The 25,615-nt window shown below is 51.4% G+C and overlaps 1 protein-coding gene across 4 annotated transcripts in view; it reads right to left on the bottom strand.

Annotated features, from left to right (window-relative positions):
- HSPA12B (heat shock protein family A (Hsp70) member 12B) overlaps positions 1 to 25,615 on the bottom strand; it is a 263,670-nt gene that overhangs the window by 10,810 nt on the left and 227,245 nt on the right. For all 4 annotated transcript variants that reach the window (XM_088458888.1, XM_088458891.1, XM_088458889.1 and 1 more), the window contains 3 exons: positions 25,362 to 25,466; positions 22,106 to 22,364; positions 18,272 to 18,375 (listed from right to left, as the gene is read on the bottom strand). In XM_088458888.1, coding sequence (XP_088315014.1) covers positions 18,272 to 18,375; positions 22,106 to 22,364; positions 25,362 to 25,466 — 468 coding nt within the window. The remainder of the gene's footprint in view (positions 1 to 18,271; positions 18,376 to 22,105; positions 22,365 to 25,361; positions 25,467 to 25,615) is intronic.

Raw genomic sequence — 25,615 nt, 5'->3', positions numbered from 1 at the left:
AGCAGCAGGATGGAGAGAGCTGTAGTCACTGTATTAGCAGCAGGATGGGGAGAGCTGCAGTCACTGCATTAGCAGCAGGATGGGGAGAGCTGCAGTCACTGCATTAGCAGGAGGATGGGGAGAGCTGCAGTCACTGCATTAGCAGCAGGACGGGGAGAGCTGCAGTCACTGTATTAGCAGCAGGATGGGGAGAGCTCCAGTCACTGTATTAGCCGGAGGATGGGGATAGCTGCAGTCACTGTATTAGCAGCAGGATGGGGAGAGCTGCAGTCACTGCATTAGCAGCAGGATGGGGAGAGCTGCAGTCACTGTATTAGCAGCAGGATGGGGAGAGCTGCAGTCACTGTATTAGCAGCAGGATGGGGAGAGCTGCAGTCACTGCATTAGCAGCAGGATGGGGAGAGCTGTAGTCACTGTATTACCCGGAGAATGGGGAGAGCTGCAGTCACTGTATTAGCAGCAGGATGGGGAGAGCTGCAGTCACTGTATTAGCAGCAGGATGGGGAGAGATGTAGTCACTGTATTAGCAGCAGGATGGGAAGAGCTGTAGTCACTGTATTAGCAGCAGGATGGGGAGAGCTGCAGTCACTGTATTAGCAGCAGGATGGTGAGAGCTGCAGTCACTGTATTAGCAGCAGGATGGGGAGAACTGTAGTCACTGTATTAGCCGGAGGATGGGGAGAGCTGCAGTCACTGAATTAGCAGCAGGATGGGGAGAGCTGCAGTCACTGTATTAGCAGCAGGATGGGGAGAGCTGCAGTCACTGTATTAGCCGGAGGATGGTGAGAGCTGCAGTCACTGTATTGGCAGCAGGATGGGGAGAGCTGCAGTCACTGTATTAGCAGCAGGTCAGTGAGATCTGTAGTCACTGTATTAGCAGCAGGATGGGGAGAGCTGTAGTCACTGTATTAGCAGCAGGATGGGGATAGCTGTAGTCACTGTATTAGCAGCAGGATGGGGAGAGCTGTAGTCACTGTATTAGCAGCAGGATGGGGAGAGCTGTAGTCACTGTATTAGCAGCAGGATGGGGAGAGCTGTAGTCACTATATTACCAGCAGGATGGGGAGAGCTGCAGTCACTGTATTAGCAGCAGGATGGGGAGAGCTGTAGTCACTGTATTAGCTGGAGGATGGGGAGAGCTGCAGTCACTGTATTAGCAGCAGGATGGAGAGAGGTGTAGTCACTGTATTAGCAGCAGGATGGAGAGAGCTGCAGTCACTGTATTAGCAGCAGGATGGGGAGAGCTGTAGTCACTGTATTAGCAGCAGGATGGGGAGAGCTGCAGTCACTGCAGTAGCAGCAGGATGGGGAGAGCTGCAGTCACTGTATTAGCAGCAGGATGGGGAGAGCTGCAGTCACTGCATTAGCAGCAGGATGGGGAGAGCTGCAGTCACTGCATTAGCAGCAGGATGAGGAGAGCTGCAGTCACTGCATTAGCAGCAGGACAGGGAGAACTGCAGTCACTGTATTAGCAGCAGGATGGGGAGAGCTGCAGTCACTGTATTAGCCGGAGGATGGGGAGAGCTGCAGTCACTGTATTAGCAGCAGGAAGGGAAGAACTGTAGTCACTGTATTAGCCGGAGGATGGGGAGAGCTGTAGTCACTGTATTAGCCGGAGGATGGGGAGAGCTGTAGTCACTGTATTAGCCGGAGGATGGGGAGAGCTGCAGTCACTGTATTAGCAGCAGGATGGGGAGAGCTGCAGTCACTGTATTAGCAGCAGGATGGGGAGAGCTGCAGTCACTGCATTAGCAGCAGGATGGGGAGAGCTGCAGTCACTGTATTAGCAGCAGGATGGGGAGAGCTGCAGTCACTGTATTAGCCGGAGGATGGTGAGAGCTGCAGTCACTGTATTGGCAGCAGGATGGGGAGAGCTGCAGTCACTGTATTAGCAGCAGGTCAGTGAGATCTGTAGTCACTGTATTAGCAGCAGGATGGGGAGAGCTGTAGTCACTGTATTAGCAGCAGGATGGGGATAGCTGTAGTCACTGTATTAGCAGCAGGATGGGGAGAGCTGTAGTCACTGTATTAGCAGCAGGATGGGGAGAGCTGTAGTCACTGTATTAGCAGCAGGATGGGGAGAGCTGTAGTCACTATATTACCAGCAGGATGGGGAGAGCTGCAGTCACTGTATTAGCAGCAGGATGGGGAGAGCTGCATTCACTGTATTAGCCAGAGGATGGGGAGAGCTGCAGTCACTATATTAGCAGCAGGATGGGGAGAGCTGCAGTCACTGTATTAGCAGCAGGATGGAGAGAGCTGCAGTCACTGTATTAGCAGCAGGATGGGGAGAGCTGTAGTCACTGTATTAGCAGCAGGATGGGGAGAGCTGCAGTCACTTTATTAGCAGCAGGATGGTGAGAGCTGCAGTCACTGTATTAGCAGCAGGATGGGGAGAACTGTAGTCACTGTATTAGCCGGAGGATGGGGAGAGCTGCAGTCACTGTATTAGCAGCAGGATGGGGAGAGCTGCAGTCACTGTATTAGCAGCAGGATGGGGAGAGCTGCAGTCACTGTATTAGCCGGAGGATGGGGAGAGCTGCAGTCACTGTATTGGCAGCAGGATGGGGAGAGCTGCAGTCACTGTATTGGCAGCAGGTCGGTGAGATCTGTAGTCACTGTATTAGCAGCAGGATGGGGAGAGCAGTAGTCACTGTATTAGCAGCAGGATGGGGAGAGCTGTAGTCACTGTATTAGCAGCAGGATGGGGAGAGCTGTAGTCACTGTATTAGCAGCAGGATGGGGAGAGCTGTAGTCACTATATTACCAGCAGGATGGGGAGAGCTGCAGTCACTGTATTAGCAGCAGGATGGGGAGAGCTGCATTCACTGTATTAGCCAGAGGATGGGGAGAGCTGCAGTTACTATATTAGCAGCAGGATGGGGAGAGCTGCAGTCACTGTATTAGCAGCAGGATGGAGAGAGCTGCAGTCACTGTTTTAGCAGCAGGATGGGGAGAGCTGCATTCACTGTATTAGCCAGAGGATGGGGAGAGCTGCAGTTACTATATTAGCAGCAGGATGGGGAGAGCTGCAGTCACTGCATTAGCAGCAAGATGGGGAGAGCTGTAGTCACTGTATTAGCTGGAGGATGGGGAGAGCTGCAGTCACTGTATTAGCAGCAGGATGGAGAGAGCTGTAGTCACTGTATTAGCAGCAGGATGGAGAGAGCTGCAGTCACTGTATTAGCAGCAGGATGGGGAGAGCTGTAGTCACTGTATTAGCAGCAGGATGGGGAGAGCTGCAGTCACTGCATTAGCAGCAGGATGGGGAGAGCTGCAGTCACTGTATTAGCAGCAGGATGGGGAGAGCTGCAGTCACTGCATTAGCAGCAGGATGAGGAGAGCTGCAGTCACTGCATTAGCAGCAGGACAGGGAGAACTGCAGTCACTGTATTAGCAGCAGGATGGGGAGAGCTGCAGTCACTGTATTAGCCGGAGGATGGGGAGAGCTGCAGTCACTGTATTAGCAGCAGGAAGGGAAGAACTGTAGTCACTGTATTAGCCGGAGGATGGGGAGAGCTGTAGTCACTGTATTAGCCGGAGGATGGGGAGAGCTGCAGTCACTGTATTAGCAGCAGGATGGGGAGAGCTGCAGTCACTGTATTAGCAGCAGGATGGGGAGAGCTGCAGTCACTGCATTAGCAGCAGGATGGGGAGAGCTGCAGTCACTGTATTAGCTGCAGGATGGGGAGAGCTGCAGTCACTGTATTAGCAGCAGGATGGGGAGAGCTGCAGTCACTGTATTAGCAGCAGCATGGAGAGAGCTGTAGTCACTGCATTAGCAGCAGGATGGGGAGAGCTGCAGTCACTGCATTAGCAGCAAGATGGGGAGAGCTGTAGTCACTGTATTAGCTGGAGGATGGGGAGAGCTGCAGTCACTGTATTAGCAGCAGGATGGAGAGAGCTGTAGTCACTGTATTAGCAGCAGGATGGAGGGAGCTGCAGTCACTGTATTAGCAGCAGGATGGAGAGAGCTGTAGTCACTGTATTAGCAGCAGGATGGGGAGAGCTGCAGTCACTGCATTAGCAGCAGGATGGGGAGAGCTGCAGTCACTGCATTAGCAGCAGGATGGGGAGAGCTGCAGTCACTGCATTAGCAGCAGGACGGGGAGAGCTGCAGTCACTGCATTAGCAGCAGGACAGGGAGAGCTGCAGTCACTGTATTAGCAGCAGGATGGGGAGAGCTGCAGTCACTGTATTAGCTGGAGGATGGGGATAGCTGCAGTCACTGTATTAGCAGCAGGATGGGGAGAGCTGCAGTCACTGCATTAGCAGCAGGATGGGGATAGCTGCAGTCACTGTATTAGCAGCAGGATGGGGAGAGCTGCAGTCACTGCATTAGCAGCAGGATGGGGAGAGCTGCAGTCACTGCATTAGCAGCAGGATGGGGAGAGCTGTAGTCACTGTATTAGCCGGAGAATGGGGAGAGCTGCAGTCACTGTATTAGCAGCAGGATGGGGAGAGCTGCAGTCACTGTATTAGCAGCAGGATGGGGAGAGCTGTAGTCACTGTATTAGCAGCAGGATGGGAAGAGCTGTAGTCACTGTATTAGCAGCAGGATGGGGAGAGCTGCAGTCACTGTATTAGCAGCAGGATGGTGAGAGCTGCAGTCACTGTATTAGCAGCAGGATGGGGAGAACTGTAGTCACTGTATTAGCCGGAGGATGGGGAGAGCTGCAGTCACTGTATTAGCAGCAGGATGGGGAGAGCTGCAGTCACTGTATTAGCAGCAGGATGGGGAGAGCTGCAGTCACTGTATTAGCCGGAGGATGGTGAGAGCTGCAGTCACTGTATTGGCAGCAGGATGGGGAGAGCTGCAGTCACTGTATTGGCAGCAGGATGGGGAGAGCTGCAGTCACTGCATTAGCAGCAGGATGGGGATAGCTGCAGTCACTGTATTAGCAGCAGGATGGGGAGAGCTGCAGTCACTGCATTAGCAGCAGGATGGGGAGAGCTGCAGTCACTGCATTAGCAGCAGGATGGGGAGAGCTGTAGTCACTGTATTAGCCGGAGAATGGGGAGAGCTGCAGTCACTGTATTAGCAGCAGGATGGGGAGAGCTGCAGTCACTGTATTAGCAGCAGGATGGGGAGAACTGTAGTCACTGTATTAGCAGCAGGATGGGAAGAGCTGTAGTCACTGTATTAGCAGCAGGATGGGGAGAGCTGCAGTCACTGTATTAGCAGCAGGATGGTGAGAGCTGCAGTCACTGTATTAGCAGCAGGATGGGGAGAACTGCAGTCACTGTATTAGCCGGAGGATGGGGAGAGCTGCAGTCACTGTATTGGCAGCAGCATGGGGAGAGCTGCAGTCACTGCATTAGCAGCAGGATGGGGATAGCTGCAGTCACTGTATTAGCAGCAGGATGGGGAGAGCTGCAGTCACTGTATTAGCAGCAGGATGGGGAGAGCTGCAGTCACTGCATTAGCAGCAGGATGGGGAGAGCTGCAGTCACTGTATTAGCTGCAGGATGGGGAGAGCTGCAGTCACTGTATTAGCAGCAGGATGGGGAGAGCTGCAGTCACTGTATTAGCAGCAGGATGGAGAGAGCTGTAGTCACTGCATTAGCAGCAGGATGGGGAGAGCTGCAGTCACTGCATTAGCAGCAAGATGGGGAGAGCTGTAGTCACTGTATTAGCTGGAGGATGGGGAGAGCTGCAGTCACTGTATTAGCAGCAGGATGGAGAGAGCTGTAGTCACTGTATTAGCAGCAGGATGGAGGGAGCTGCAGTCACTGTATTAGCAGCAGGATGGAGAGAGCTGTAGTCACTGTATTAGCAGCAGGATGGGGAGAACTGTAGTCACTGTATTAGCCGGAGGATGGGGAGAGCTGCAGTCACTGAATTAGCAGCAGGATGGGGAGAGCTGCAGTCACTGTATTAGCAGCAGGATGGGGAGAGCTGCAGTCACTGTATTAGCCGGAGGATGGTGAGAGCTGCAGTCACTGTATTGGCAGCAGGATGGGGAGAGCTGCAGTCACTGTATTAGCAGCAGGTCAGTGAGATCTGTAGTCACTGTATTAGCAGCAGGATGGGGAGAGCTGTAGTCACTGTATTAGCAGCAGGATGGGGATAGCTGTAGTCACTGTATTAGCAGCAGGATGGGGAGAGCTGTAGTCACTGTATTAGCAGCAGGATGGGGAGAGCTGTAGTCACTGTATTAGCAGCAGGATGGGGAGAGCTGTAGTCACTATATTACCAGCAGGATGGGGAGAGCTGCAGTCACTGTATTAGCAGCAGGATGGGGAGAGCTGTAGTCACTGTATTAGCTGGAGGATGGGGAGAGCTGCAGTCACTGTATTAGCAGCAGGATGGAGAGAGGTGTAGTCACTGTATTAGCAGCAGGATGGAGAGAGCTGCAGTCACTGTATTAGCAGCAGGATGGGGAGAGCTGTAGTCACTGTATTAGCAGCAGGATGGGGAGAGCTGCAGTCACTGCAGTAGCAGCAGGATGGGGAGAGCTGCAGTCACTGTATTAGCAGCAGGATGGGGAGAGCTGCAGTCACTGCATTAGCAGCAGGATGGGGAGAGCTGCAGTCACTGCATTAGCAGCAGGATGAGGAGAGCTGCAGTCACTGCATTAGCAGCAGGACAGGGAGAACTGCAGTCACTGTATTAGCAGCAGGATGGGGAGAGCTGCAGTCACTGTATTAGCCGGAGGATGGGGAGAGCTGCAGTCACTGTATTAGCAGCAGGAAGGGAAGAACTGTAGTCACTGTATTAGCCGGAGGATGGGGAGAGCTGTAGTCACTGTATTAGCCGGAGGATGGGGAGAGCTGTAGTCACTGTATTAGCCGGAGGATGGGGAGAGCTGCAGTCACTGTATTAGCAGCAGGATGGGGAGAGCTGCAGTCACTGTATTAGCAGCAGGATGGGGAGAGCTGCAGTCACTGCATTAGCAGCAGGATGGGGAGAGCTGCAGTCACTGTATTAGCAGCAGGATGGGGAGAGCTGCAGTCACTGTATTAGCCGGAGGATGGTGAGAGCTGCAGTCACTGTATTGGCAGCAGGATGGGGAGAGCTGCAGTCACTGTATTAGCAGCAGGTCAGTGAGATCTGTAGTCACTGTATTAGCAGCAGGATGGGGAGAGCTGTAGTCACTGTATTAGCAGCAGGATGGGGATAGCTGTAGTCACTGTATTAGCAGCAGGATGGGGAGAGCTGTAGTCACTGTATTAGCAGCAGGATGGGGAGAGCTGTAGTCACTGTATTAGCAGCAGGATGGGGAGAGCTGTAGTCACTATATTACCAGCAGGATGGGGAGAGCTGCAGTCACTGTATTAGCAGCAGGATGGGGAGAGCTGCATTCACTGTATTAGCCAGAGGATGGGGAGAGCTGCAGTCACTATATTAGCAGCAGGATGGGGAGAGCTGCAGTCACTGTATTAGCAGCAGGATGGAGAGAGCTGCAGTCACTGTATTAGCAGCAGGATGGGGAGAGCTGTAGTCACTGTATTAGCAGCAGGATGGGGAGAGCTGCAGTCACTTTATTAGCAGCAGGATGGTGAGAGCTGCAGTCACTGTATTAGCAGCAGGATGGGGAGAACTGTAGTCACTGTATTAGCCGGAGGATGGGGAGAGCTGCAGTCACTGTATTAGCAGCAGGATGGGGAGAGCTGCAGTCACTGTATTAGCAGCAGGATGGGGAGAGCTGCAGTCACTGTATTAGCCGGAGGATGGGGAGAGCTGCAGTCACTGTATTGGCAGCAGGATGGGGAGAGCTGCAGTCACTGTATTGGCAGCAGGTCGGTGAGATCTGTAGTCACTGTATTAGCAGCAGGATGGGGAGAGCTGTAGTCACTGTATTAGCAGCAGGATGGGGAGAGCTGTAGTCACTGTATTAGCAGCAGGATGGGGAGAGCTGTAGTCACTATATTACCAGCAGGATGGGGAGAGCTGCAGTCACTGTATTAGCAGCAGGATGGGGAGAGCTGCATTCACTGTATTAGCCAGAGGATGGGGAGAGCTGCAGTTACTATATTAGCAGCAGGATGGGGAGAGCTGCAGTCACTGTATTAGCAGCAGGATGGAGAGAGCTGCAGTCACTGTTTTAGCAGCAGGATGGGGAGAGCTGCATTCACTGTATTAGCCAGAGGATGGGGAGAGCTGCAGTTACTATATTAGCAGCAGGATGGGGAGAGCTGCAGTCACTGCATTAGCAGCAAGATGGGGAGAGCTGTAGTCACTGTATTAGCTGGAGGATGGGGAGAGCTGCAGTCACTGTATTAGCAGCAGGATGGAGAGAGCTGTAGTCACTGTATTAGCAGCAGGATGGAGAGAGCTGCAGTCACTGTATTAGCAGCAGGATGGGGAGAGCTGTAGTCACTGTATTAGCAGCAGGATGGGGAGAGCTGCAGTCACTGCATTAGCAGCAGGATGGGGAGAGCTGCAGTCACTGTATTAGCAGCAGGATGGGGAGAGCTGCAGTCACTGCATTAGCAGCAGGATGAGGAGAGCTGCAGTCACTGCATTAGCAGCAGGACAGGGAGAACTGCAGTCACTGTATTAGCAGCAGGATGGGGAGAGCTGCAGTCACTGTATTAGCCGGAGGATGGGGAGAGCTGCAGTCACTGTATTAGCAGCAGGAAGGGAAGAACTGTAGTCACTGTATTAGCCGGAGGATGGGGAGAGCTGTAGTCACTGTATTAGCCGGAGGATGGGGAGAGCTGCAGTCACTGTATTAGCAGCAGGATGGGGAGAGCTGCAGTCACTGTATTAGCAGCAGGATGGGGAGAGCTGCAGTCACTGCATTAGCAGCAGGATGGGGAGAGCTGCAGTCACTGTATTAGCTGCAGGATGGGGAGAGCTGCAGTCACTGTATTAGCAGCAGGATGGGGAGAGCTGCAGTCACTGTATTAGCAGCAGGATGGAGAGAGCTGTAGTCACTGCATTAGCAGCAGGATGGGGAGAGCTGCAGTCACTGCATTAGCAGCAAGATGGGGAGAGCTGTAGTCACTGTATTAGCTGGAGGATGGGGAGAGCTGCAGTCACTGTATTAGCAGCAGGATGGAGAGAGCTGTAGTCACTGTATTAGCAGCAGGATGGAGGGAGCTGCAGTCACTGTATTAGCAGCAGGATGGAGAGAGCTGTAGTCACTGTATTAGCAGCAGGATGGGGAGAGCTGCAGTCACTGCATTAGCAGCAGGATGGGGAGAGCTGCAGTCACTGCATTAGCAGCAGGATGGGGAGAGCTGCAGTCACTGCATTAGCAGCAGGACGGGGAGAGCTGCAGTCACTGCATTAGCAGCAGGACAGGGAGAGCTGCAGTCACTGTATTAGCAGCAGGATGGGGAGAGCTGCAGTCACTGTATTAGCTGGAGGATGGGGATAGCTGCAGTCACTGTATTAGCAGCAGGATGGGGAGAGCTGCAGTCACTGCATTAGCAGCAGGATGGGGATAGCTGCAGTCACTGTATTAGCAGCAGGATGGGGAGAGCTGCAGTCACTGCATTAGCAGCAGGATGGGGAGAGCTGCAGTCACTGCATTAGCAGCAGGATGGGGAGAGCTGTAGTCACTGTATTAGCCGGAGAATGGGGAGAGCTGCAGTCACTGTATTAGCAGCAGGATGGGGAGAGCTGCAGTCACTGTATTAGCAGCAGGATGGGGAGAGCTGTAGTCACTGTATTAGCAGCAGGATGGGAAGAGCTGTAGTCACTGTATTAGCAGCAGGATGGGGAGAGCTGCAGTCACTGTATTAGCAGCAGGATGGTGAGAGCTGCAGTCACTGTATTAGCAGCAGGATGGGGAGAACTGTAGTCACTGTATTAGCCGGAGGATGGGGAGAGCTGCAGTCACTGTATTAGCAGCAGGATGGGGAGAGCTGCAGTCACTGTATTAGCAGCAGGATGGGGAGAGCTGCAGTCACTGTATTAGCCGGAGGATGGTGAGAGCTGCAGTCACTGTATTGGCAGCAGGATGGGGAGAGCTGCAGTCACTGTATTGGCAGCAGGATGGGGAGAGCTGCAGTCACTGCATTAGCAGCAGGATGGGGATAGCTGCAGTCACTGTATTAGCAGCAGGATGGGGAGAGCTGCAGTCACTGCATTAGCAGCAGGATGGGGAGAGCTGCAGTCACTGCATTAGCAGCAGGATGGGGAGAGCTGTAGTCACTGTATTAGCCGGAGAATGGGGAGAGCTGCAGTCACTGTATTAGCAGCAGGATGGGGAGAGCTGCAGTCACTGTATTAGCAGCAGGATGGGGAGAGCTGTAGTCACTGTATTAGCAGCAGGATGGGAAGAGCTGTAGTCACTGTATTAGCAGCAGGATGGGGAGAGCTGCAGTCACTGTATTAGCAGCAGGATGGTGAGAGCTGCAGTCACTGTATTAGCAGCAGGATGGGGAGAACTGCAGTCACTGTATTAGCCGGAGGATGGGGAGAGCTGCAGTCACTGTATTGGCAGCAGCATGGGGAGAGCTGCAGTCACTGCATTAGCAGCAGGATGGGGATAGCTGCAGTCACTGTATTATCAGCAGGATGGGGAGAGCTGCAGTCACTGTATTAGCAGCAGGATGGGGAGAGCTGCAGTCACTGCATTAGCAGCAGGATGGGGAGAGCTGCAGTCACTGTATTAGCTGCAGGATGGGGAGAGCTGCAGTCACTGTATTAGCAGCAGGATGGGGAGAGCTGCAGTCACTGTATTAGCAGCAGGATGGAGAGAGCTGTAGTCACTGCATTAGCAGCAGGATGGGGAGAGCTGCAGTCACTGCATTAGCAGCAAGATGGGGAGAGCTGTAGTCACTGTATTAGCTGGAGGATGGGGAGAGCTGCAGTCACTGTATTAGCAGCAGGATGGAGAGAGCTGTAGTCACTGTATTAGCAGCAGGATGGAGGGAGCTGCAGTCACTGTATTAGCAGCAGGATGGAGAGAGCTGTAGTCACTGTATTAGCAGCAGGATGGGGAGAGCTGCAGTCACTGCATTAGCAGCAGGATGGGGAGAGCTGCAGTCACTGCATTAGCAGCAGGACGGGGAGAGCTGCAGTCACTGCATTAGCAGCAGGACGGGGAGAGCTGCAGTCACTGCATTAGCAGCAGGACGGGGAGAGCTGCAGTCACTGTATTAGCAGCAGGATGGGGAGCGCTGCAGTCACTGTATTAGCCGGAGAATGGGGATAGCTGCAGTCACTGTATTAGCAGCAGGATGGGGAGAGCTGCAGTCACTGCATTAGCAGCAGGATGGGGATAGCTGCAGTCACTGTATTAGCAGCAGGATGGGGAGAGCTGCAGTCACTGCATTAGCAGCAGGATGGGGAGAGCTGCAGTCACTGCATTAGCAGCAGGATGGGGAGAGCTGTAGTCACTGTATTAGCCGGAGAATGGGGAGAGCTGCAGTCACTGTATTAGCAGCAGGATGGGGAGAGCTGCAGTCACTGTATTAGCAGCAGGATGGGGAGAGCTGTAGTCACTGTATTAGCAGCAGGATGGGAAGAGCTGTAGTCACTGTATTAGCAGCAGGATGGGGAGAGCTGCAGTCACTGTATTAGCAGCAGGATGGTGAGAGCTGCAGTCACTGTATTAGCAGCAGGATGGGGAGAACTGTAGTCACTGTATTAGCCGGAGGATGGGGAGAGCTGCAGTCACTGTATTAGCAGCAGGATGGGGAGAGCTGCAGTCACTGTATTAGCAGCAGGATGGGGAGAGCTGCAGTCACTGTATTAGCCGGAGGATGGTGAGAGCTGCAGTCACTGTATTGGCAGCAGGATGGGGAGAGCTGCAGTCCCTGTATTGGCAGCAGGATGGGGAGAGCTGCAGTCACTGCATTAGCAGCAGGATGGGGATAGCTGCAGTCACTGTATTAGCAGCAGGATGGGGAGAGCTGCAGTCACTGCATTAGCAGCAGGATGGGGAGAGCTGCAGTCACTGCATTAGCAGCAGGATGGGGAGAGCTGTAGTCACTGTATTAGCCGGAGAATGGGGAGAGCTGCAGTCACTGTATTAGCAGCAGGATGGGGAGAGCTGCAGTCACTGTATTAGCAGCAGGATGGTGAGAGCTGTAGTCACTGTATTAGCAGCAGGATGGGAAGAGCTGTAGTCACTGTATTAGCAGCAGGATGGGGAGAGCTGCAGTCACTGTATTAGCAGCAGGATGGTGAGAGCTGCAGTCACTGTATTAGCAGCAGGATGGGGAGAACTGCAGTCACTGTATTAGCCGGAGGATGGGGAGAGCTGCAGTCACTGTATTAGCAGCAGGATGGGGAGAGCTGCAGTCACTGTATTAGCAGCAGGATGGGGAGAGCTGCAGTCACTGTATTAGCCGGAGGATGGTGAGAGCTGCAGTCACTGTATTGGCAGCAGGATGGGGAGAGCTGCAGTCACTGTATTAGCAGCAGGTCAGTGAGATCTGTAGTCACTGTATTAGCAGCAGGATGGGGAGAGCTGTAGTCACTGTATTAGCAGCAGGATGGGGAGAGCTGCAGTCACTGTATTAGCAGCAGGATGGGGAGAGCTGCAGTCACTGTATTAGCCGGAGGATGGTGAGAGCTGCAGTCACTGTATTGGCAGCAGGATGGGGAGAGCTGCAGTCACTGTATTAGCAGCAGGTCAGTGAGATCTGTAGTCACTGTATTAGCAGCAGGATGGGGAGAGCTGTAGTCACTATATTACCAGCAGGATGGGGAGAGCTGCAGTCACTGTATTAGCAGCAGGATGGGGAGAGCTGCATTCACTGTATTAGCCAGAGGATGGGGAGAGCTGCAGTCACTATATTAGCAGCAGGATGGGGAGAGCTGCAGTCACTGCATTAGCAGCAGGATGGGGAGAACTGCAGTCACTGTATTAGCCGGAGGATGGGGAGAGCTGCAGTCACTGTATTAGCAGCAGGATGGGGAGAGCTGCAGTCACTGTATTAGCAGCAGGATGGGGAGAGCTGCAGTCACTGTATTAGCCGGAGGATGGTGAGAGCTGCAGTCACTGTATTGGCAGCAGGATGGGGAGAGCTGCAGTCACTGTATTAGCAGCAGGTCAGTGAGATCTGTAGTCACTGTATTAGCAGCAGGATGGGGAGAGCTGTAGTCACTGTATTAGCAGCAGGATGGGGAGAGCTGCAGTCACTGTATTAGCAGCAGGATGGGGAGAGCTGCAGTCACTGTATTAGCCGGAGCATGGTGAGAGCTGCAGTCACTGTATTGGCAGCAGGATGGGGAGAGCTGCAGTCACTGTATTAGCAGCAGGTCAGTGAGATCTGTAGTCACTGTATTAGCAGCAGGATGGGGAGAGCTGTAGTCACTATATTACCAGCAGGATGGGGAGAGCTGCAGTCACTGTATTAGCAGCAGGATGGGGAGAGCTGCATTCACTGTATTAGCCAGAGGATGGGGAGAGCTGCAGTCACTATATTAGCAGCAGGATGGGGAGAGCTGCAGTCACTGTATTAGCAGCAGGATGGAGAGAGCTGCAGTCACTGTATTAGCAGCAGGATGGGGAGAGCTGTAGTCACTGTATTAGCAGCAGGATGGGGAGAGCTGCAGTCACTTTATTAGCAGCAGGATGGTGAGAGCTGCAGTCACTGTATTAGCAGCAGGATGGGGAGAACTGTAGTCACTGTATTAGCCGGAGGATGGGGAGAGCTGCAGTCACTGTATTAGCAGCAGGATGGGGAGAGCTGCAGTCACTGTATTAGCAGCAGGATGGGGAGAGCTGCAGTCACTGTATTAGCCGGAGGATGGTGAGAGCTGCAGTCACTGTATTGGCAGCAGGATGGGGAGAGCTGCAGTCACTGTATTAGCAGCAGGTCGGTGAGATCTGTAGTCACTGTATTAGCAGCAGGATGGGGAGAGCTGTAGTCACTGTATTAGCAGCAGGATGGGGAGAGCTGTAGTCACTGTATTAGCAGCAGGATGGGGAGAGCTGTAGTCACTATATTACCAGCAGGATGGGGAGAGCTGCAGTCACTGTATTAGCAGCAGGATGGGGAGAGCTGCATTCACTGTATTAGCCAGAGGATGGGGAGAGCTGCATTCACTGTATTAGCCAGAGGATGGGGAGAGCTGCAGTTACTATATTAGCAGAAGGATGGGGAGAGCTGCAGTCTCTGCATTAGCAGCAAGATGGGGAGAGCTGTAGTCACTGTATTAGCTGGAGGATGGGGAGAGCTGCAGTCACTGTATTAGCAGCAGGATGGAGAGAGCTGTAGTCACTGTATTAGCAGCAGGATGGAGAGAGCTGCAGTCACTGTATTAGCAGCAGGATGGGGAGAGCTGTAGTCACTGTATTAGCAGCAGGATGGGGAGAGCTGCAGTCACTGCATTAGCAGCAGGATGGGGAGAGCTGCAGTCACTGTATTAGCAGCAGGATGGGGAGAGCTGCAGTCACTGCATTAGCAGCAGGATGAGGAGAGCTGCAGTCACTGCATTAGCAGCAGGACAGGGAGAACTGCAGTCACTGTATTAGCAGCAGGATGGGGAGAGCTGCAGTCACTGTATTAGCCGGAGGATGGGGAGAGCTGCAGTCACTGTATTAGCAGCAGGAAGGGAAGAACTGTAGTCACTGTATTAGCCGGAGGATGGGGAGAGCTGTAGTCACTGTATTAGCCGGAGGATGGGGAGAGCTGTAGTCACTGTATTAGCCGGAGGATGGGGAGAGCTGCAGTCACTGTATTAGCAGCAGGATGGGGAGAGCTGCAGTCACTGTATTAGCAGCAGGATGGGGAGAGCTGCAGTCACTGCATTAGCAGCAGGATGGGGAGAGCTGCAGTCACTGTATTAGCTGCAGGATGGGGAGAGCTGCAGTCACTGTATTAGCAGCAGGATGGGGAGAGCTGCAGTCACTGTATTAGCAGCAGGATGGAGAGAGCTGTAGTCACTGCATTAGCAGCAGGATGGGGAGAGCTGCAGTCACTGCATTAGCAGCAAGATGGGGAGAGCTGTAGTCACTGTATTAGCTGGAGGATGGGGAGAGCTGCAGTCACTGTATTAGCAGCAGGATGGAGAGAGCTGTAGTCACTGTATTAGCAGCAGGATGGAGGGAGCTGCAGTCACTGTATTAGCAGCAGGATGGAGAGAGCTGTAGTCACTGTATTAGCAGCAGGATGGGGAGAGCTGCAGTCACTGCATTAGCAGCAGGATGGGGAGAGCTGCAGTCACTGCATTAGCAGCAGGATGGGGAGAGCTGCAGTCACTGCATTAGCAGCAGGACGGGGAGAGCTGCAGTCACTGCATTAGCAGCAGGACAGGGAGAGCTGCAGTCACTGTATTAGCAGCAGGATGGGGAGAGCTGCAGTCACTGTATTAGCCGGAGGATGGGGATAGCTGCAGTCACTGTATTAGCAGCAGGATGGGGAGAGCTGCAGTCACTGCATTAGCAGCAGGATGGGGATAGCTGCAGTCACTGTATTAGTAGCAGGATGGGGAGAGCTGCAGTCACTGCATTAGCAGCAGGATGGGGAGAGCTGCAGTCACTGCATTAGCAGCAGGATGGGGAGAGCTGTAGTCACTGTATTAGCCGGAGAATGGGGAGAGCTGCAGTCACTGTATTAGCAGCAGGATGGGGAGAGCTGCAGTCACTGTATTAGCAGCAGGATGGGGAGAGCTGTAGTCACTGTATTAGCAGCAGGATGGGAAGAGCTGTAGTCACTGTATTAGCAGCAGGATGGGGAGAGCTGCAGTCACTGTATTAGCAGCAGGATGGGGAGAGCTGCAGTCACTGCATTAGCAGCAGGATGGGGATAGCTGCAGTCACTGTATTAGCAGCAGGATGGGGAGAGCTGCAGTCACTGCATTAGCAGCAGGATGGGGAGAGCTGCAGTCACTGCATTAGCAGCAGGATGGGGAGAGCTGTAGTCACTGTATTAGCCGGAGAATGGGGAGAGCTGCAGTCACTGTATTAGCAGCAGGATGGGGAGAGCTGCAGTCACTGTATTAGCAGCAGGATGGGGAGAGCTGTAGTCACTGTATTAGCAGCAGGATGGGAAGAGCTGTAGTCACTGTATTAGCAGCAGGATGGGGAGAGCTGCAGTCACTGTATTAGCAGCAGGATGGTGAGAGCTGCAGTCACTGTATTAGCAGCAGGATGGGGAGAACTGTAGTCACTGTATTAGCCAGAGGATGGGGAGAGCTGCAGTCACTGTATTAGCAGCAGGATGGGGAGAGCTGCAGTCACTGTATTAGCAGCAGGATGGGGAGAGCTGCAGTCACTGTATTAGCCGGAGGATGGTGAGAGCTGCAGTCACTGTATTGGCAGCAGGATGGGGAGAGCTGCAGTCACTGTATTAGCAGCAGGTCAGTGAGATCTGTAGTCACTGTATTAGCAGCAGGATGGGGAGAGCTGTAGTCACTGTATTAGCAGCAGGATGGGGAGAGCTGCAGTCACTGTATTAGCAGCAGGATGGGGAGAGCTGCAGTCACTGTATTAGCCGGAGGATGGTGAGAGCTGCAGTCACTGTATTGGCAGCAGGATGGGGAGAGCTGCAGTCACTGTATTAGCAGCAGGTCAGTGAGATCTGTAGTCACTGTATTAGCAGCAGGATGGGGAGAGCTGTAGTCACTATATTACCAGCAGGATGGGGAGAGCTGCAGTCACTGTATTAGCAGCAGGATGGGGAGAGCTGCAGTCACTGTATTAGCCAGAGGATGGGGAGAGCTGTAGTCACTATATTAGCAGCAGGATGGGGAGAGCTGCAGTCACTGTATTAGCAGCAGGATGGAGAGAGCTGCAGTCACTGTATTAGCAGCAGGATGGGGAGAGCTGTAGTCACTGTATTAGCAGCAGGATGGGGAGAGCTGCAGTCACTTTATTAGCAGCAGGATGGTGAGAGCTGCAGTCACTGTATTAGCAGCAGGATGGGGAGAACTGTAGTCACTGTATTAGCCGGAGGATGGGGAGAGCTGCAGTCACTGTATTAGCAGCAGGATGGTGAGAGCTGCAGTCACTGTATTAGCAGCAGGATGGGGAGAACTGTAGTCACTGTATTAGCCGGAGGATGGGGAGAGCTGCAGTCACTGTATTAGCAGCAGGATGGGGAGAGCTGCAGTCACTGTATTAGCAGCAGGATGGGGAGAGCTGCAGTCACTGTATTAGCCGGAGGATGGTGAGAGCTGCAGTCACTGTATTGGCAGCAGGATGGGGAGAGCTGCAGTCACTGTATTAGCAGCAGGTCGGTGAGATCTGTAGTCACTGTATTAGCAGCAGGATGGGGAGAGCTGTAGTCACTGTATTAGCAGCAGGATGGGGAGAGCTGTAGTCACTGTATTAGCAGCAGGATGGGGAGAGCTGTAGTCACTATATTACCAGCAGGATGGGGAGAGCTGCAGTCACTGTAATAGCAGCAGGATGGGGAGAGCTGCATTCACTGTATTAGCCAGAGGATGGGGAGAGCTGCAGTTACTATATTAGCAGCAGGATGGGGAGAGCTGCAGTCACTGTATTAGCAGCAGGATGGAGAGAGCTGCAGTCACTGTATTAGCAGCAGGATGGGGAGAGCTGTAGTCACTGTATTAGCAGCAGGATGGGAAGAGCTGCAGTCACTGTATTAGCAGCAGGATGAGGAGAGCTGCAGTCACTGTATTAGCAGCAGGATGGTGAGAGCTGTAGTCACTGTATTAGCAGCAGGATGGGGAGAGCTGTAGTCACTGTATTAGCAGCAGGATGGGGAGAGCTGTAGTCACTGTATTAGCAGCAGGATGAGGAGAGCTGCAGTCACTGTATTAGCAGCAGGATGGTGAGAGCTGTAGTCACTGTATTAGCAGCAGGATGGGGAGAGCTGTAGTCACTGTATTAGCAGCAGGATGGGGAGAGCTGTAGTCACTGTATTAGCAGCAGGATGGGGAAAGCTGCAGTCACTGTATTAGCAGCAGGATGGGGAGAGCTGTAGTCACTGTATTAGCAGCAGGATGGGGAGAGCTGTAGTCACTGTATTAGCAGCAGGATGGGGAGAGCTGCAGTCACTGTATTAGCAGCAGGATGGGGAGAGCTGTAGTCACTGTATTAGCAGGAGGTTGGGGAGAGCTGCAGTCACTGCTGAGATGCTCCAAATGGGCCTCAGATTAATGCTCAAATTAATTGTTGAGCTTCTGTGCAAGCAGCTCGGCCATGTTCATGCTGCTGTGACCATATGTGTTCCAGCACTGGTCTGTATTATACTATACTGTAATCTGGCATCACCGTACGGCACATTATAATGAGCTATAGGTGTCAGCGATTACTGCTGGGTAAGGGGACTACAGGCAATAATAAAGTGAGGAAGACGCGGAGGAGGACAGAAGACAGGCAGCAGTAATGTCAGGCGGTACTTTTCACAAAGGCTTTTATACCATCAGCGGCAGTACGAGGCATTGTACCTATGTGCTGGATGATGTGCTGGACGGTGGGCTGGAAGAGCTCATTCATGGCCTCAGACGACATCCTCAGCATCCCCTGGGAGGACCACTTCACAAAGTTCACACTGTGAGGATGAAACAAATAATCAGCCAGGATCACTTGCCATGGCATTCCCTGCAATCAGGTGTTTATCACTATGTAATATATGTCATATTATATGCTGCAATGCCGGCCGTATGCTGGGAAATGCAGTACGATATCAGCCACGTTTGTGCGATCACTCATATAGTCCACAAATCATCAAGAGGAGACTGGCTCAGTGGTTAAAGCCTCAGGGTATGGAGAGGGCTGAGGACACTGACTTGTCGGTACCCGGTTACTGTAACAGGACCACTGATGCTACAGTATTTACTATAGGACTAGGGAGATTGGGAGAGGTTTATTTTGTTCCCATGATGTGGGATGGGGTGAGACAGGTCCAATGACTGACCAGGGCTGGGAGCAGATTGGAAAGCAGATTGGCCTCTATGTGGCCAAATCTGAAGGATGGCAGTGGCAGTGCCCAGTGGCCAGATGCAGGGTAAGGTGCTGTTATTGTCCTACTACTGTATGTTTACCAGCCTCCCCGATTACACCTGCCCCGGACACTCTGCAATTAGTGGCCACTAGGTCTGTAACAAGTACAACCAAATTCAATTACAATAACTGTGGCATGTTCTGGGAACTTTATCATATCTCTTATACTGATCCAGCTGGCAGGGCTGGAAATAACGTCATCAGCTGATTAGTAGTCACTGCTTACGACATGGTGATAAATGACAGAGAGGTTACTTTGCATCTGGAACAAACCATGCTACAAAGCAAGGGGGGCAAACACATTTATTATTTTGCATACAGGGTACATAGCTGCTGCTCTTGCATGGAGCCCACAAATGTTGGACAGCTTTTGTCAAGCCTCCCAACATTTGTGGGTTAAAGATCGGGACCCGCATGTGCCACGGAATGTGGGTGGCCTTGTGAGACGTCCCCTTTCCCTTCACTCTTAGAACGTTCCCAGTGCACCCCGAGCAGCTGGGCTGCCCACAGGATGACCCCCTGCACTGTTTAGAAGCCGAGCATATGTGCACAGCATCTATTCAGTATTAACCTGATGCTCTGCTGTGCAGAACAGTAGTGATTGAGTGCTCCCCCCCCCTTCCCATGGGACACTACGGCCCACGAAAAGCGTGACTGCACATGTGAGATCTGGACGGTTGGAAGGTATGTTTTAGCCTTAAACTACGGTTTAGATGTGAGCTTGGACATGCACATGTCACAACTGACCCATCTACAAACCATACTTACCTACTCTCCCGAAAAGTTGCGGGAGGCTCCTGATTTTCCTGGTAACCCCCCGCACCACAAGGGCGGGGCTAACTGATGCGAGGGGCCTAATTATGTATACAGTCCGGCCCCACCCCCTGAAGATGTCAGCAGTATCTCCTCTCCAGGCTTCTCCTGGGGAGGACAGTTATAAAGTTGGCAAGTATGCTGCAAACACCTGCACCTCCAACAATAAAATAGGAGAAATATTGTCTTTTTGAGCAAAACTTAATAAAAAATTAAAAATTCTCTAGTATATGTGTTACCGTATATATATATATATATATATATGTATCATTTTTTATGATGGAATCCATTTTAAAAGTTTTTACAAGCAATTTCATTAGAATGGTGGAAAAATCATTTAAACAACAGTGACACCTGCAGGACTAAGATGGTAATGCAGAGGAGAACACAAGCACAAGGAAGCTCATTCAGACCCGCTCGCTTTGATGCATTGTGCGCATACCTTAGCGAAAGTTCACAATGCATTCGCTCGAAGCGCATAGACAGCCCAGCAGAGGGAGTGACAGGAGAAGCCGTTTGCAGGTGCTAACATGAGCTGGCCATTAAAAACGGGGGAGTGGAGGTGCAAACGCAGGCGTGCCTGAGCATCTCAACGGCGTGTTAGAGGTGTGTATAATTATAAGGCAGCATCATAGTACACGTTGTTTTTACACTGAAGTGCTCGCAGTGCTTGAGGCAGAGTATGGTCAACCTCAAGCGCTGCGATCGCATCCGATGTAACCCGATGTACCGATGGTTGCATACACTTCCTAGACATGACGTGCACAAGTGGGCGTCTGAAGACAGGCTGGTGGGTGTCTGCATGCACTATGTGATTGCGCTCTAAGAAATATTGGGCGTGCTAATGCATTGCTGTGTGATAGCACTACCTACGCAATTTGCATACACATCGTGCGAGCGGCTCTGAATCAGGCCCCAGGTACACTTATATGAAAGGCTTACAGTGCAAATCTTCACTGAATGTAATTTTCTTATCGTGCAGGTGATTTTCCCTGTAACTGAATTCTGTGCTCTGGTTTTTGGATAATCATTGCGGATTGCCCGCCTATACGGGATATATGTAACAGAGAGGGGCTCTTTTTACGTAGAGTATCACTTAAGTCTTTACATGAATAGATGTCAATGATGGACAAGCAACAGCGGATCAATAGTAACTCATCCAGTCACATAAGTCTCAGTGATCATTCACCGTGGACTCATTGATAGCTGTGAGGGCAGGGAGGAGGAATTCATTACACATTGATAAGTACAGTAATTGCTTTAGTAACGGTGCTGGATAATAATTGCTGTGTCTGATTGATACCTGGCTCTGCTGCTGTCAGGGAGTCCTGGAACATGTTATACCCAGCAGCGCCTGGCACTGTGTGTGTCTGTGATTCCTGTGTGCTCTGCTTTCTAGGATATTACAGCAGTTTAGTTATTATTCTGGTCACACACAGGCTGATCCTGCTGCCCTGACTGGTGCCCGCTGCGCTGCTGGGTACAGAACACACCTGTACAATCACACTTTAGTTGCGATTTTACTTTTAATTTCAATTACGATCGGAAGTCCCTACCACAGAGCCAAATTGCGAGTGCACACTGCAGTGGCGTAACTAAGGCAGGTACGCTGGGCTCATGCCCTGTGCGTCGTGGGACCCCCCCGCGCCGCCTGCCACGGTACCGGCCCGTCCTAGTTAGCCTGTGTAGTGCAGACCGCAGTGGGAGCGGTCGCACTACACATTTAAACACATATCGCCGCCAGTGCGACGGTGATGTGCGTGTTTCAGCAGCCAATGAGAGTCAGACAGACTCTCATTGGCTGCTGCTGTGCCCACTGCAAGAGCCGGGCTGGAGCTCAATCACAAGCTCCGCCTTCCGACTCCTGCAGTGGATGATGGGAGAGACGGTTTAGGGTACAGGAAGGGGGGTTAGGGTAAGGCACCCCCCGGGGAGATAGGGCTAGGCACCACCAAGGGTGGGTTAGGGGGGGAGAGGGGGAGTGTTAGGGTACTTACCGCCCCTGTCGGGATCCTGGACGATCGGGCTATTCAGACGCTGGGATATTATACCGATTCCCCCGAAGAATACAGTGAATAATGGTGGCCAAAGGGCATAGTTGAAGCCTCATTTAACACACGATCTACCAACATGCCTGCTTATGGAGCCACATATGTTGTCAAACCAGGCCGATTGCCCAACATCGCACCACGTGTGGTCTGCATTACCCTTGCTGAATATAGGCAGGATTCACGTTAATATAACAGCACCTGGTATGAGAGCGACATTAATTGTGATAGATCCTGAAATATTCAGTTACCCCCTCCCTCAGTCTGGGAGCTGCTATATTAGATTTATGCTGGTCTATGCATACAGTGCCAAAATCCCCATCTGAGACATTCCCACCTATGCTGTTACATTGTTCACTTGAACGTCGTGCAACATTCTCACACAATACATTACATGACGCGTTTCTCCATCATCACCTGCTCTTCCTCAGGGCAGTCTCCACATTCTGCCCCTTGTGTCTCCTGTAGAAGTCAATGAAGGAGAAGGGAAGGGAGATGTTGAGGTGGTTGGACCTCTGTGGGGCTGCTGTCCTCTTTCGGGCTTCAAATGCAATCATCAGGTCCACCCAGGCTGCGGGGCGCTTGACTTTAAACGTTTCGATGAAGTCTTCGCTAAATATTTTGCACAACATCTTCTCAAAGGCGAGGTCCACTCCGACAGCTCCATAAGGGCCACCTATCCAACCAGAAGACATCCTCATGTCAGTCTCTCACTGACTCTAGAGTTATATGTCACAATGCGTTTAGTACTATAGGGAGGGAGACTGACGCCACACATGACAGTGGTCTTCTGGCTGTGTGATACGCTCTTCTCTGGTTTTCTATCATCACTAACTGTGTATGGCTAGACATGGCTGATGGTGGACACAGAAACGGATGGCTTGTTGTATCCAATGGAATAAAAGGGCTCAAACGTATAATACCCACTTTCTGGAAGGTTTACTTTGGAAAAGCCACATGGTTACAATAGGAAGCAAAAGTGTCATTCACTAAGTACTTTGTGGGGTTGAAATGACCATCGTTCCCATAGACCAGGCATATTCAACATACGGCCCTCCAGCAATTGTGGAACTACACATCCCAGCATGCCCTGTCACAGTTTTAGCATGCAACAAGGGATGATATGACATGTAGTTCCACACCAGCGGGAGGGCCGCATGTTGAATACCCCGTCCATTGACTCATAACATCATGCACAATATAAGCGCTTCCTGCAGAGCTTATTGTATTTGCAGCATGTGTACTTTCCCTAATGAGCTTATAGGTAAGTGCATGAATGCAGGGTGTAGCGCTCAGCTTGTGGCACAGACTCTGAGAATAAGACCGTCCCAATGTCCTGGCACTGCCACCCAAACCTGAACTTACACTGAGCAATATTTTTCTGCTTTTGTATATATTTAATCGCTTAATCCCCTACCCCCATTCTGTGTTTCCTGTCCCCAAATCTCAGGTTCTGTACATTTATCTATTTATGAAACCTTGTGAAGAATGTACGACTGGGCCTGGTGTACACTCATTGGGGGATATGTAATGGGCATACAGGGGGACATAAGACCCGGCCTGGTGTACACTCATTGGGGGTTATGTAATGGGCATATGGGGGGACATAAGACCAGGCTGGTGTACTCTCATTGGAGGATATGTAATGGGCATATGGGGGGACATAAGACCCGGGCTGGTGTACTCTCATTGGAGGATATGTAATGGGCATACGGGGGGACATAAGACTGGGCTGGTGTACACTCATTGAGGGTTATGTAATGGGCATACAGGGGGACATAAGACCCGGGCTGGTGTACACTCATTGGAGGATATCTAATGGGCATACAGGGGGACATAAGACTGGGCCTGTGTACACTCATTGGGGGTTATGTAATGGGCATATGGGGGGACATAAGACTGGGCTGGAGTACTCTCATTGGGGGTTATGTAATGGGCATATGGGGGGACATAAGACCGGGCTGGTGTACTGTCATTGGAGGATATGTTATGGGCATACGGGGGGACATAAGACTGGGCTGGTGTACACTCATTGAGGGTTATGTAATGGGCATACAGGGGGACATAAGACCCGGGCTGGTGTACACTCATTGGAGGATATGTAATGGGCATATGGGGGACATAAGACCGGGCTGGTGTACACTCATTGGAGGATATGTAATGGGCATATGCGGGGACATAAGACCGGGCTGGTGTACACTCATTGGAGGATATGTAATGGGCATACAGTGGGACATAAGACTGGGCTGGTGTACACTCATTGGGGGTTATGTAATGGACATACGGGGGACATAAGACTGGGCTGGTGTACACTCATTGGAGGATATGTAATGGGCATACGGGGAGACATAAGACTGGGCTGGTGTATTCTCATTGGAGGATATGTAATGGGCATACGGGGAGACATAAGACTGGGCTGGTGTATTCTCATTGGAGGATATGTAATGGGCATACAGGGGGACATAAGACTGGGCTGGTGTACACTCATTGGAGGATATGTAATGGGCATATGGGGGACATAAGACCGGGCCGGTGTACACTCATTGGAGGATATGTAATGAGCATATAGGGGGGACATAAGACCGGGCCGGTGTACTCTCATTGTAGGATATGTAATGGGCATACAGGGGGGACATAAGACGGGGGCCATTGTACACTCATTGGAGGATACGTAATGGGCATACAGGGGAGACATAAGACCGGGCTGTTGTACACTTATTGGAGGATATGTAATGGGCATACTGGGTACATACTGTTAGATTGGGCTGGTGTACACTTGGAGGTTAAGCAATATGCATATGGGGGTACATAAGACCAGGCTTGTGCACAATCATTGGAGGTTACGCTTAGGGCCATAATTGGGGGAGGGGGTAATAATTACCCAGGCCAGGGAGGCTGCCAGCCTCTCTCTGCTTGCTGTGCGGGGGTCAGGCGTTCATGCTGATCGCCCCATCGTACCCTTGACATGGGATGCTCAACGACACCCCCAAGTCCCCCCTTCCCTGTGCAGCTCGCGGACCCTGGTTATGTTCACAAATGTTGGTTGTTAAAACAATAATAAAAAAAAAACAGTTTTAAGAAAATGATTTCATTTAATGCACTTTCCTGATGACTATAGACAGAACATTCCCTTCTATATAGTCTAAAACAGTTTTATCTTTTACTCTCACTATTTTATTTTAAAGCCTTCTCTACATTACAATAATTTTCTTTTTCTAAATAACTTTTAATTGAGGCAAAGACCGTCTACATTCTGAAACTCGGTATAATATAATCTCATGACAATGTGGGATAAATACATCATCCAGGCGATTACTCCAGTTATCATTATGTTACAATATTGTTTTTTATATCACACCCACTTGTACATAGAACTAATACTTCCTGGTGTTCACAGCTGTTTTTTTTTAATGATTTTCTGTTGTTTTGTTAATGGAAAATGTGGAGATTAAAAAACAAAGCTTCCCCGTGTACACTGCTTATTATACAGTACAATAATAAAGTGTCCATGGACTTTTCCTAATGATTTAGGGGACTATTTACTATCCCCTGCAAATTTGCCCTGATAACTCTAATTTTGGGGGATTTACAACAAAAGAAGTTTAATAAATAGTCCTCTGAGCTCAGAGGGGACGTTTCAGTGAAGTGCGTTTCACAATTTCCGTTACCTCACCTGAAGCTTTGTAGAGCTCTTTGAGGGTCCCCTGGGGCTGTTCAATCTGATGGACGGTGAGATCCACTGTTCCCCCGCCACAGTCTGCCACAATGTATCGGTCACCTACAACACAAAGATGGAGGCACATTCATACCTCTGGCCAGAGAGTAAATAGGAAACACAGAGATTTGGCTAAAATATCAGGAGCAGCTCTCTGTGAGATAAGGCTGGAGCCTCCATATACAGCAATCTGATCATATTACAGCACATTA

Source organism: Taudactylus pleione, unplaced genomic scaffold (genome assembly GCF_031769625.1).
Source record: "Taudactylus pleione unplaced genomic scaffold, aTauple2 ptg000861l, whole genome shotgun sequence".
In the NCBI taxonomy this organism is placed as follows: Eukaryota; Metazoa; Chordata; class Amphibia; order Anura; family Myobatrachidae; genus Taudactylus; species Taudactylus pleione.
This window is presented reverse-complemented; position numbering and strand designations above follow the sequence as displayed.